Raw genomic sequence first — 11,860 nt, 5'->3', positions numbered from 1 at the left:
ATCATGGAGCTGGGAATCTGAAGGGTCTGGAGAGATTCTGGATGAAGGAATGCTCTCTGATCTCTTGTCAGGTGTTCTCCAAACTCATGAGGAATTATAGGACAGACTCATAGCTGAAAATTGGCAAAAAGTATTTCAAAAAGTATTGAATAAAAGGGTGCCATTAATTGTGGCCAATGAGTATTAGAGAGAAAAACTAAATTATCACAGTCTTCTTCTGTTCATATCTACAAAGGGTACCAATAATTTTGATATATAAGGACTCGAAACACACGTTAATCTGAAGTTAAACCTACCTCCTGTTCGGTAGTCTAAATGTAGTCCCTCAAAAAGTCTGAGACTATTTAAAACCATGACAGAGAAAGCAGATTTCTGTTAATCTGGTTTAAAGGGCCATTTTAGTCCAGGACTAGGCTTAATCTCTGGGAAACCGCCCCATGATGTGTCTGACTGTATTAGTTATGGGGATTTTCAATGACTCTTTCTGCAGGTCACATCGTACACCAGTAAGTGGCGGCAAATGGCTGTCTTTTAAATGAGTTATTAATTCATTCTTCCAAAGCGCTAATTCATTCTAGGACCAAAATAAGTGTATTTCTGTCATGACAACGCTTGGAGAGTTTAGCATGGTAATGCACATGGCAGTGTTAACGTGTTTTGTCTTGGCGGAATAGATCTGCTCCACTTCTGCAGAGTAAGTTCTGAGACTTGCTACTGCCAATACATCCACAATATGCTGCTGTGAGCATGTAAGAAATACTGCTGCTGCACATATAACATGTATGAAATAACCCCCATGTATAACACATGAAATCACCCTATAGCAGATCTATACAGGTGGAGCTGGGGAGGTGGAGGTTTTCTGAAGCATGCTGCAACTGCTACAGCAAGAAATGGCCAAGTGTTTGAATGTTGAGGAGTAAGCTCATTGGCTACTGATGCGAAAGAATCCAGTTAGCTGCTCCGTGTGAATCATGATGTGATTATATCAGATTGAGTTACAACCTATCGGCCTGCACCATCTAGAGTTTCATGACAGAACTTTGTATTTATGAATGATTCATTGAATTATTCACTCATCACGTTGTGCAAAAACACATATTCTTTCAGTAACGGCACAGCAGTTCTAGTACTGCATTGTTTGGAACTATTTGCACTGTCATAGAAGATAAGGTACAGTAGCTGTCAACACAAATGGCTTAATATGAACTTTTTGCTTAATAAACCATTTTATAACATGCAATCACTGCCTTTAATCAGGAATAGGCTACAACATTGGAGCTCATATAATAATATATTGCTTAAAATTAAGCTATATTCATATTTAATTTGTTAACTATATTTTTAAACAGTATTTGGTAATGCAGGATTTAATGTAAACAGTTGTAGTGTCATGGCACCAATTTGAGAATTACATTTTTTTTTATCTATTTTTTTTTTTTTTATGTAATACAAGATTGAATATAATTTGGGGCTCAGGCTTTGACAGCTGAAAGCGAAGAATGATATCTTGAAATTAATTTTAGTAGATACTGGCAGTCAGTGCAAGAACCTGACTGGTTTTAAAAACAAGCCGATCTGCATCACTTGTCATGCACTCATTGGAAAATATGCTGATAAACCAACAGAGAAAGAGTTATCGTTGGGAATAAATGGGAGCATCACAGATTCTTTATCACAGAGAATTACCAAACCATGTATTTTACCCAAGTGTTTGTATACAATTATCATTTAAGTTTAAGTTTAAATGTATGGTTTTGGATTTATGGATCTTTTTTCTAAAGCTGCAGAGTTAATTTCAAGCACTGACCATAAAATACAGTGAATGACGAGTTCATTTCTTAGAAGCTGGTCTTATTTTCCTGGGATTCATCCATATCATAATCTTCTCCTTCAATAGTTACAGTGCAGTTGCAGGGTGGGACATCACTCAAGGTGCTTCGTACAGTAACCCTCGTCATGCTCAGAGAGCGTTTCCTTTGGACAGGATGCCATTTGTGGCGACACATAACCTCTTTAAACATCTCCCTGAAGCGGGTGGACATGAGATTGTAGAGAATCGGGTTAATGGCTGAGCTCAGATAGAAGAAGACCCCAGAGATGACATGGACGTATTCATAGACCTGGAAAATCTTCATGTGCTCACTGCTCTTCTGGTCCATGAAACTCCACATGAGTCGATCGGTGTGGAACGGAGCCCAACAGATGCCAAACATGACCACTAGTACAACTGAAGAGAAAATACTGTTACATATAAACTTTGGTCTTAAATTCAGTTTAACCCAAAATAACTTCAAACGTCCTGTTATTTAATTTTTTCTAGCATGCTTTCTTAACATTACCCTATTGAATATTATTCTGCATTTCACTGTGTAAAGCCTCAGAAATGTATATGTTTTGCCTTGTCACTGATTACTTGGAAATGTACAAATATAAATTTTCACTTTAATGTTAATAACAGCCAAATTGTATATGACTAAGAGTTCTTGAAGGTGATTATTTTTCATATATTTTCCCAAACCAAATTGTATCTCAAATAAAATCTTACCATACTACCCCCACCCCCTTTTTTTAACGATTTAAATCTAATAGCTTTGGAACATTTTTTTTATTCAGTACACAAAACATTTGAGGTTTTATATAGGCTATAAAGCTGGCCTATGTTTTATGTATGCTTTGAGTTTGTCAGCCCCTATATACTTTGATCGTATCAAAAACAGCAGCTAAGAGAGTTTTTTAAACCTTTTTTTGTATATTTATAATGTTCAAAGCAAAGAGGGTAGAGTGAATGATGACGATTCTCATTTTTGAATGAACTTTATGACTTTTTTAAGACCTGCTCTATCACTTAAGTCCAGCCGCTTGTGGAGAAACTCAAATGTAAGTAAAACAAAATAAATCTAATTATGCCAATTATATTACATAATTCAAAGAGTAAATGTCTTTTGACACTTTTTAATGTGGTGTGACAGAGCTGCCTCAGTTCAGCTAATAATTTCTTCTTGTTATATAATCTCTGATAATCTATTCCTTCCACTAGTTTTAGTGCAAAATAAACAGGTAAGTGAACATCAAAAACACATCACATTGTGACTATTTTATGTTTAATTAAAATAACAAATCAAAATCAAACCATAAACTAAAATGACATTGTGATGAAAAAAAAAAATAACTTTAAAAAAAAAAAAAAAAATATATATATATATATATATATATATATATTTTTTTTTTTTTTTGCATTCCCTAACAAAACTTTTGCATTTTCTCGCAAAGATATTTGCATTCCTTCGCAAAATTTTTGTATTCTTTCGCAAAACCAGTTGAGTTCGGACAAACACTTCCTGTTACTTTACAGCTAGCAGTGGTTCATATGTACACACAGTTCACAATTACGGAGACCCTGAAGGGACATGGTGGTGGAAAAAAAAACAAGGGTGGGAGGAATTTTTTTTTTTCAAATGTTACGCAATTCTTTCACAAATGTTTTGCGTTCCCTCATGAAACTTTGCGTTCCCTCGCAAAGATATTTTTTAGTTCTCTCGCAAAACCAGTTGAGTTCAGACAAACACTTCCTGTTTATTATACAGCTTGCAGTTGTTCATAAAATGCTTAACGCGGCTTAAAGAAGATGATAAAAAGACCAAATATGTAAGGAATATTTGACGACGGCCCGTTGAATTATTAGAAAAATAATGCACACCCGAAGTGGTGATGCGGCCATGATGCAAAGCGGAGTCCTGTGTGCTGTATAGGTACTGTATGCTAATTTCCCTTATTACAGTTAACTATGCGAAGTGATATGGAACTGTAATGCGGTCAAGAGAGCTGCTTGGATCTACGTTCGCAGTGCGTTTCCCTGAAAATAATTGCACACCTCAGAACGTTTGTCAGCCAATCAGATTCAAGCATTCAACTGCCCCGTAGTATAAGCTATATTATATATGTATTAAAAATATGCACTGTGCACATGCAATCCCAAAGTTTGAGCTGAATTACACGATAAGCATTTTCTCTCCCATAGAAAAGTGCGCTTAACAAGGCTCAGTATAAAAAACTGATAAAAAGCCCACATTTTATATTTTATTAAAAATATACACTATTCACAACAAAGCTTTTTAATAATGTTTTCTCTAGAGGGTGCATTCCATTCTGGGCTCATCTGCTTTTCTGTGCCTAATATAAACTGTAAGACAAAAACTGTTTACAGTTCACTGTCTTTGTTCATTAACCTACCTAAAATCAATTTTTTTTCGCCCCAATTTTTTTTCCATCACCATGTCCTTTTAGGGGCACTATAGAATTCAAACCATCTCATACACATGTTTTTGAACATTTATTTTGAAAATGTGAAAAATACTTGCAAATACAGTGCAAATTACTGAAATCTCTTGTGTAATCGCCCAGTGAGTGTTTCAGCTGCGGGATAACTTTATTAAAACAGTCTGTGAAAAACCTTACATTACATTACCTTTAGAAAATTAATTCAATGCCTATTGCTTTTTTATAATTTATAATTTATATTAATAATTGCTCTTTAGTTAGCTAGAAAAAAAGACTACACACAGTGATAATAACACATTGTAAATATGCACTATATTAAAAATTATATTATTCTATCCTATATTATATTTTTACATAATTATTTAATGTGTTAGAATAAATTGTTAAAATCTGTTTTTTTTTTATGACAACCTTCCTGTATGTCAACAATAGTTTGAAGTATAAACCTAATAATTATATCATTAGAATGCAGAGATTGCAGTCTATTCAGTGCATAAAACTCAAGATGTGTTTCAAAATGACTCGAAGGGGTGGAGCAGGTCACATAAGTTAAGAATACGCTTGCAGTGTAATATGATCTAAAACAGCCAAGGCACTGTTATACATGAGAATTCAGTTATTGGCCAGCTGGCCTACTTACACAACATTTTAGTGACCTGCTGGCGACGTGTTTTCTGCTGCTGACTGCGCACATTAGAGGAGCTGTCTTGTCCCAGACTGGTTTTTGCCTCCAGGGCCTGCAACATCTTTTCGCGTTTTAGCTGCATGCCGATGAGCAAATACAGCACGCTGATGGTCAACATGGGCAGGAGGAAAAACAGCAGAGTGGTGATTTGGATGATCAGGTTGTACATCCAGCGTGGCTTGACCAGCATGCAGGTGGCAGAGGTGGACATTGCACCAACTCCTTTCCCTTTGGGAAGAGAGAGGGTGAAGATACCATGGAGGCTGGTGTTGGGAATGGCGCACAAAACAGACACGCTCCACACACTCAAGATGACCCGCTTGGCATGGGTGCGCGTCACTACGTATTTGGCCCTGAGCGGATGGACCACAGCTATATAGCGCTCCACGCTCAGCGATGTTACATTCAGGATGGAGGCGAAGCAAACCGTCTCAAAGAGGAAGGTCTTAAAGTAGCAGCCACCTTTGCCAAAAAGAAATGGATAGTTACTCCACATTTCGTAGAGCTCCAAAGGCATTCCCAGAAGAAGCACCAGCAGGTCTGAAACTGCCAGACTGAACAGGTAGAAATTGGTGGGCGTCCTCATGACCTTGTTACGAGCAATAACGATGCACGTAAGAATGTTTCCAACCGCTCCCACCAAGAAGATGAGCAGGTAGGTGATGCACACAGGCAGAAACACTGGGGAACGTCTAGGCCCCAGATATTTCTCCAGATACTCGTCTTGGTTGAGGCAAAACTCTTCCATTTCCACCTCAGTGAGGTTCAACACAACACTGCTGTTGCACAGCAGATCTTGGATGCATCTTGATGCTGAGGAATCCGCTGAAGAACAGTTGGGTTTGGCAATCATTCTGGACCTAGTGAGGGAACATGAAAAGGTTGGAGACATCAGATAAGAAACATATTTGCTTGATGATGTTAAAAAATGGGAAAATGTGAACCTGGATGTTTTTAAAACATTGAAGGTTGCGCAGAAGAAACTTTGAAGAAATAATAACGTGTGAATTTTTTTACATTAAAATATTAATTTTAATGGGGGGCAAGCAGGCAACTGAGACAATTTTTTCAAGGCTGTAATTTTGCCTAAAAAAATAAAACATACTTTTATAAAGAAAAGAGGAGAGATTAAATATGCTTAACTGAATATGGTATGATATATGGTCTGGCAGAGCATAAGCTGAGGTAGATTTTTATCCCTAGGAAAATTTTAATAGAATTTATTTAAAGAAAGAGCAATTTGTTCAGTAAACCACTGTTTAATAATAATGCTGTGCTATTAATGGAAGTAGTAGAGGTGGTTACTGTCTTTGGTGAGTTGGAGGAATGAAATAGAATGAGATACATTTAGTTTAAGCTTGCATGATTCTATTAGCATGCTCATTTCCAAGCCAAAGCGGCTGGAATACAGCCACTTTAATACATTATTTTTCAAAGAAAGATGATGTTGGGATCAGCACATACAGTACTACTGTATATATTATGCTTGTGAAAATAAAGTACCCTATAGAATACTTTTAAAAACAGTGTTTACTTTAACTTTTAAATGTAAAATCAAATAGCACAAAATAGTTAAAATCATAATTTTATAATTTATTTAACTTGTGCCTTAGTATGGTAGTCTGCATACAGTCAAACACTCAAAATAAGTGTACGAATTTAAAGCGCAACAAAATATTATTAAAACATAATGCTTCAATGCACTTAAAAATTTGTTTTATTTGTAAGTACAAAATTTTGAAGTACACTGCAATTGCACATTCAATATAATTAAGCACACAAGGATACACACACACACACACACACACACACACACACACACACACACACACACACACACACAAGAACTAGATTCACACATTCATAAATGCAATTATGGCAACAGGCCGTATATGCAAGTACAGAGAATAAAATCAGAAAGAGCCCTTATTTTACATAGTTACTGAGAACAGATCAATCAGTCTGAAACCTAATTTACACACATATTCCCTGGAGCATTTCATTAAGGAAACCTCCCAAATCAATTTTCATTCCAATCATGCCACTAATATCTGACAAGACAGCTATAAAGCGATAATAAAAAGTCTTTGAATAGATTGTCACATACACTAAATACACTATATCAACATCAACAAGATTCTTACCTTATAGTTTGGCACAATGCACAATCCACTATGTTAAAACATCAGTGACATGAAAATTAAAGCTGAAGGTTCAGAAGGTTAGATCCCAACAAGATTCAGAAGCTTCTCAGAAGCCCTGAGCTGATGTAAAACATGCTATTCTAGTTTAAAAGACTGATAATAAGCCCATCACACATGTTATAATGGGAGTGTTTCCTTGGTTATACAAAGAAACACAGTTACGCTCTCTCTCTCTCTCTCTTTCTTCAACCAGCACATGGTAACATAACAAGCATTATCAAACCCTATACAACCATGATCATCACATTTTAATCCAAATTAGCATATGGTAATCTAATTTCATTTGTGCTGTTGTGCTGTAAGCAGATCTGTGTTTAATTGAGCTGGATTGCCTTAATTTAAAGGAGCTTCATCACAATGCAGCACACCTCTGGTTTCCATGATGATAATGATTCTCATAGATAATTAGCACCTGCCATTGTTTCCTTCTTTCTTGTCTGTCTGTGACTTTATCAGTTTCAATGGCATATAGAAAATTCAAGAAAAATATGTAGCGGAAATACGATCCTTCTTAATTATCCTAATCATATGATTCAACAGAGCTTATACAAATCAAAAACAAAACTAGCTTGTGCGTAAAGGGATATGTTTAAACAGTAATAGAAATTCTTTCATCATTTACTCATGCCGATGTCATTTCAAACATTTTTTCCAATCTTTTTTCTATTTCCATTCACATTACGAATGTCAATGATGTCCTTGCCTGACTCTTAAAACAATTCCACAAGGTTCTTTTTTTTACACACACACACACACACACACACACACACACACACACACACATATATATAAAAATATATATATATATATATATAAATAAATGCTAGACGGACATTTGACATTTTATTTTGTCTTGCCTGTGACACATATTTCTAAAAACACAGTGCTGAAGTTAAAAGTTGCTCAACTTTTTTCTTTTCTTTTTTTTTTAAAGTGTTTTTGCTTCCACTGCACTGGTTCTTATATTTTTTTAAAGGCAAAAACAGCCTGTTGAATCAGAATTCATTTTTGTGTTTCATTGCACTCAAATTATGCATTGATGGTTTCATGAAGAACCTTGAACATCCATGGAAACTTTCAAATGCAGAAAAGTTTCTTTATAGTCGAAAACGTTTCCACAAGGTTCTTTTTTTAAAAGTCCATTTGTATCTTAAAATGTTTTTCAAAAAAATTAATTTAAGAAAACCAAACATAAAGTTTGTTTAACCAAAGACAAAAATGGTTACACCCTTTTGGAGCCTTAATTTTTAAGATTGTATAGCAAGAACCAAGAATAAATAAAAACTGGTACCAACATAAAGAGACATGTAGAAATGTAAATGTCATGATTGCTGCCAGAAGGAACACAGAACCATGGATAATCGAAATAGTCTTTAATAAATCAAAAAACACAGGGTATATCCACACAGGGAACTGGAAAAGACACACGAACACAACATAGTAGACTGAACAGACTCGAACTTAAGTACACAACTTAATTTGGGAACAACGAGACACACCTGGAATCAAATGAACAATCAAACACATGGCACACGGAGAGGAAAAACACACAGATACATGTACATATCCCTGACATATCACCCCCCTCCTGGAAGGCATGTCCTCGCGCCATAGAAACAACAGAGGGGGGCATGGGTGGGAATTGGGAGGATGCTGAGGAGGAGGACGGACACCTGGGAGGGGGGCAGCAAACAGAGTCCAGGGCGGTGCCGACAGAGGGAGGAGCCAGGGAGATGACAGGAAGGGCTTGGAGCAGGAGGAGCCAAGTAGGACCCAGGCCACAGCCATGTTGGCGACCCATGGTGGAGCCGACGGAGGGAGGAGCCATGGTGGAGGAAGAGCTGATGACTCTCGGGGACCAATCAACGGCGGCGGAGACAAGGGAGCCCGACAGAGCCAGTGGACTGATGGGCCACGGCGGAGACGAGGGAGCTAGGAGCCATGGTGGAGCCGACGGGTCCAAGGGCCAAGGTGGAGTCTAGGGCTTACAGGCTGGAGGCGGAGATAAGGGATACTCCAGCCACGGCGATGCTGGAGGATGGCAGTCCCATGGAGCTAGTACTGTGCTGATGGAGGGCTGAGGATGAGCAGAGTGGCTGCCAGACGACAGTGGAGGAGGAGGCAGGAGCGGGTTGGAGGGCGGGCATTTGTGAGCCTCTGGGCTTTCAGGGCTGAACTCAGGAATGGGAGTCCTCTCTAGGCTTATCTCAGGAATGGAAGCCCCCTCTGGGCAGGATATGGAAACCGGAACTGCAACCCACTCTGGACTGGACACAGGAACGGGGTAACAGAGGGTTTCGAAGAAGGAGGAAGGGCAGGTCAGTGTACCAGTCTATGAGATCCTCCTCCGCAGTCCTTATGCCCAGGTCCATAAAAAGCTCACCCTCAACCACGGTGCAGGGAGCGGAGCTCCTCTTCACGCTCTCACTGTCCATGGTATTCTCCCTCGTGGCGGACTCTGTTGCCAGCTCTCGCACCTTGACTGACGTCATTTGCAGTTCAGGCTCCTCGGCGATCCTCAGCACTGTTGCTCTGTGCAGCGATGGCTTGTCGGTCACGGTGGGCTCTCTGTCAGCAGTGGGCTCGGGCATGTGCTCTACGCATCGGGGAGATGATGGGCTGGGCACTGGATCAGGAGCGGAACTTGCCAGTGTCCACTCCACAAAGGTGTCGAAATTCTGCAAGAGATGTTTAAACTGGCATCGTAGAATGCAGAGAGCATGTCGTCCTGTTAGCTGGTTGGAGCAGCGAGGAACAGGAACAGTCTGGTATGGCCCTCGAGCGATCTCTCCCCCAGCTCCAGCAGGAAGAGGAGATATTCCAGATGGGAGAGGGGATCCATGGAAACACACAACTGAAACATATATATATATATATCAAACAGCACAGTTAGGAGTTATTTATACAGAAAGTGTTTTTGCAATTAAAAGTGAGATGCAGAGCACTGTATTTTTTAAAGGTCAAATGTTGCAAAAAAGACATGAGCGCAAACACATTTGTGTAACCTAGCACTTATTTACATAGAAAAGTAGCACACTGGAATGCAAAAACACATTCTTTGTGAGTGGCCCCTAGACAATTACAATGTTCTCTGTCCTCTCACTTGGAGATAATGCAAAGGTGTGAGAATCTAAAAGTGCCCCTGATAGCCTCTATTACTCATTTAGAGTATTCAAGCTAAAGCATTAGCTGTAATTCTCCTGAACTATAATTATATTTTATGATCTGCACTGCATATTCATATAGTAATTCTGCTTTTTCTTGGAGGTTTCAACACGATTTGAGACAGAGCTGACCTGCCCTCCACCCATGTCTCTGAAATGGGTCCATTGAAATGACAGGATGTTGAGTGCTGCCATCCTCCTCTGGTAACAAAGACATGAAATTCATAGTTCCTGACAGAACACTAAAATAACATTAAAACTCAAAACTCAAACTGCATTAGCTGTGATGAAGGACAAAGACTTGAACTGCTAGAAACCATTAAAGATTTTACAAAGAATCAACACTCTAAAAAAATAAGTTTCCTTATTTGTTTCTCAATGGTTCCTTGAAGAACCTTTAACATCAATGGAATCTTTCCACTGCAAAAAAGGTTTTATTGTGGGAAATATTCTTTAGATTACTATGTTCCTTTTCACTAAGGGAAATGGTTCTTATTAGAACCGTTCACTGAAAGGTTCTTTGGGAACCCAAAATGGTTCTTCAGTGGCATTGCTGTGAAAACCACCCTTTTTAAACCTTTATTTTTAAACGTTAAGTAATATAAATAAATGTATGTTTTATTATTATTATTATTATTATTATTATTATTTATTTTTTTTGTGAATGTGCTACCTGACAGAACTGAGAGTCCATAAGCCGTCATGATCAAAGATGGCAAATTGATATCAAGTTGCATATAATTTCAGGATTGTCTCTGAAGTAATTTCTCATGCTCACAGCCTAGTGTGACCAAAATGAAAGTGTAGAAAAGTATTCAATAATTAGGAACAGATATGCACATTGTTATAAGCATAAAAGCTACAATTAAACAAAAAAGGGACTAACGATGGGCGAGAAACTTTTCAAAATGGCGGAAGACATTAACCTGGGGGAGAAGAGTTGTTGAATAAAGTTGTTAATTTTATTTTCATTGCGCATGAAAAGCATTCTCATATAGCTTTGCAAAACTCAAGTTGATCCACTGATGTCACATGGACTGTTTTACCAATGTCTTACTACGTTTCTGGACCTGGAAACATTACAATTGCGTTGCTGTCTACAGAGGGTCAGAGAGCTCTCAGATTTCATCAAAAATATCTTAATTTGTGTTCCAAAGATGAACAAAGGTCACACGGGTTTGGAACAACATGAGGGTGGGTAAATAATGACAGAAGTGGGGTGAACTAACCCTTTAAAACTATCCAACAAAAAGTTTCCATTTTGTTAGCAAGCCTTTTTATGTTTTCAAACACACATATTTGGGGATTGCCTGTGATTATGCTTTTATTAATTGTTATTAATTGTAATTGCATTTACAAGCAAAGAATTATCACAGAAAATGTACACAAGTCGAAAAGGCCACTTTTTTATTTTAATTTTTTTTTTTAAACAGCAGGCATGCAGATATTTTGATGGGAACACAGTGATATAAATTAACTGATTTCATCCAGGAGAAATTGTAATGCTACAGTCTCTATTCTGCTGT

At 37.9% G+C, this 11,860-nt stretch overlaps 1 protein-coding gene across 1 annotated transcript; it reads right to left on the bottom strand.

Annotated features, from left to right (window-relative positions):
• Positions 1 to 648: 648 nt before the first annotated feature.
• On the bottom strand, positions 649 to 5,835 carry nmur1a (neuromedin U receptor 1a). The gene is made up of 2 exons (XM_019089990.2): positions 4,922 to 5,835; positions 649 to 2,230 (listed from the first exon to the last, which is right to left on the bottom strand). Exons 1-2 carry the CDS (start codon positions 5,817 to 5,819, stop codon positions 1,842 to 1,844), a joined length of 1,287 nt encoding a protein of 428 aa, XP_018945535.1. The 5' UTR covers positions 5,820 to 5,835; the 3' UTR covers positions 649 to 1,841.
• Between the last annotated feature and the right edge of the window lie 6,025 nt (positions 5,836 to 11,860).

Source organism: Cyprinus carpio, chromosome B22 (assembly GCF_018340385.1).
Source record: "Cyprinus carpio isolate SPL01 chromosome B22, ASM1834038v1, whole genome shotgun sequence".
Taxonomy (NCBI): domain Eukaryota; kingdom Metazoa; phylum Chordata; class Actinopteri; order Cypriniformes; family Cyprinidae; genus Cyprinus; species Cyprinus carpio.
The sequence above is the reverse complement of the archived record's forward strand: the minus strand, read 5'-3'. Positions and strand labels throughout refer to the sequence as shown.

What these genes read in the sequence shown, in the direction of transcription:
- nmur1a (XM_019089990.2), bottom strand. Translation starts at nt 5,819, where the DNA reads ATGATTGCCAAACCCAACTGTTCTTCAGCGGATTCCTCAGCATCAAGA. An exon ending in GCAGGTCACTAAAATGTTGT is followed by an intron (nt 2,231 to 4,921) that starts GTAAGTAGGCCA and finishes TTTTCTCTTCAG; the next exon opens with TTGTACTAGTGGTCATGTTT.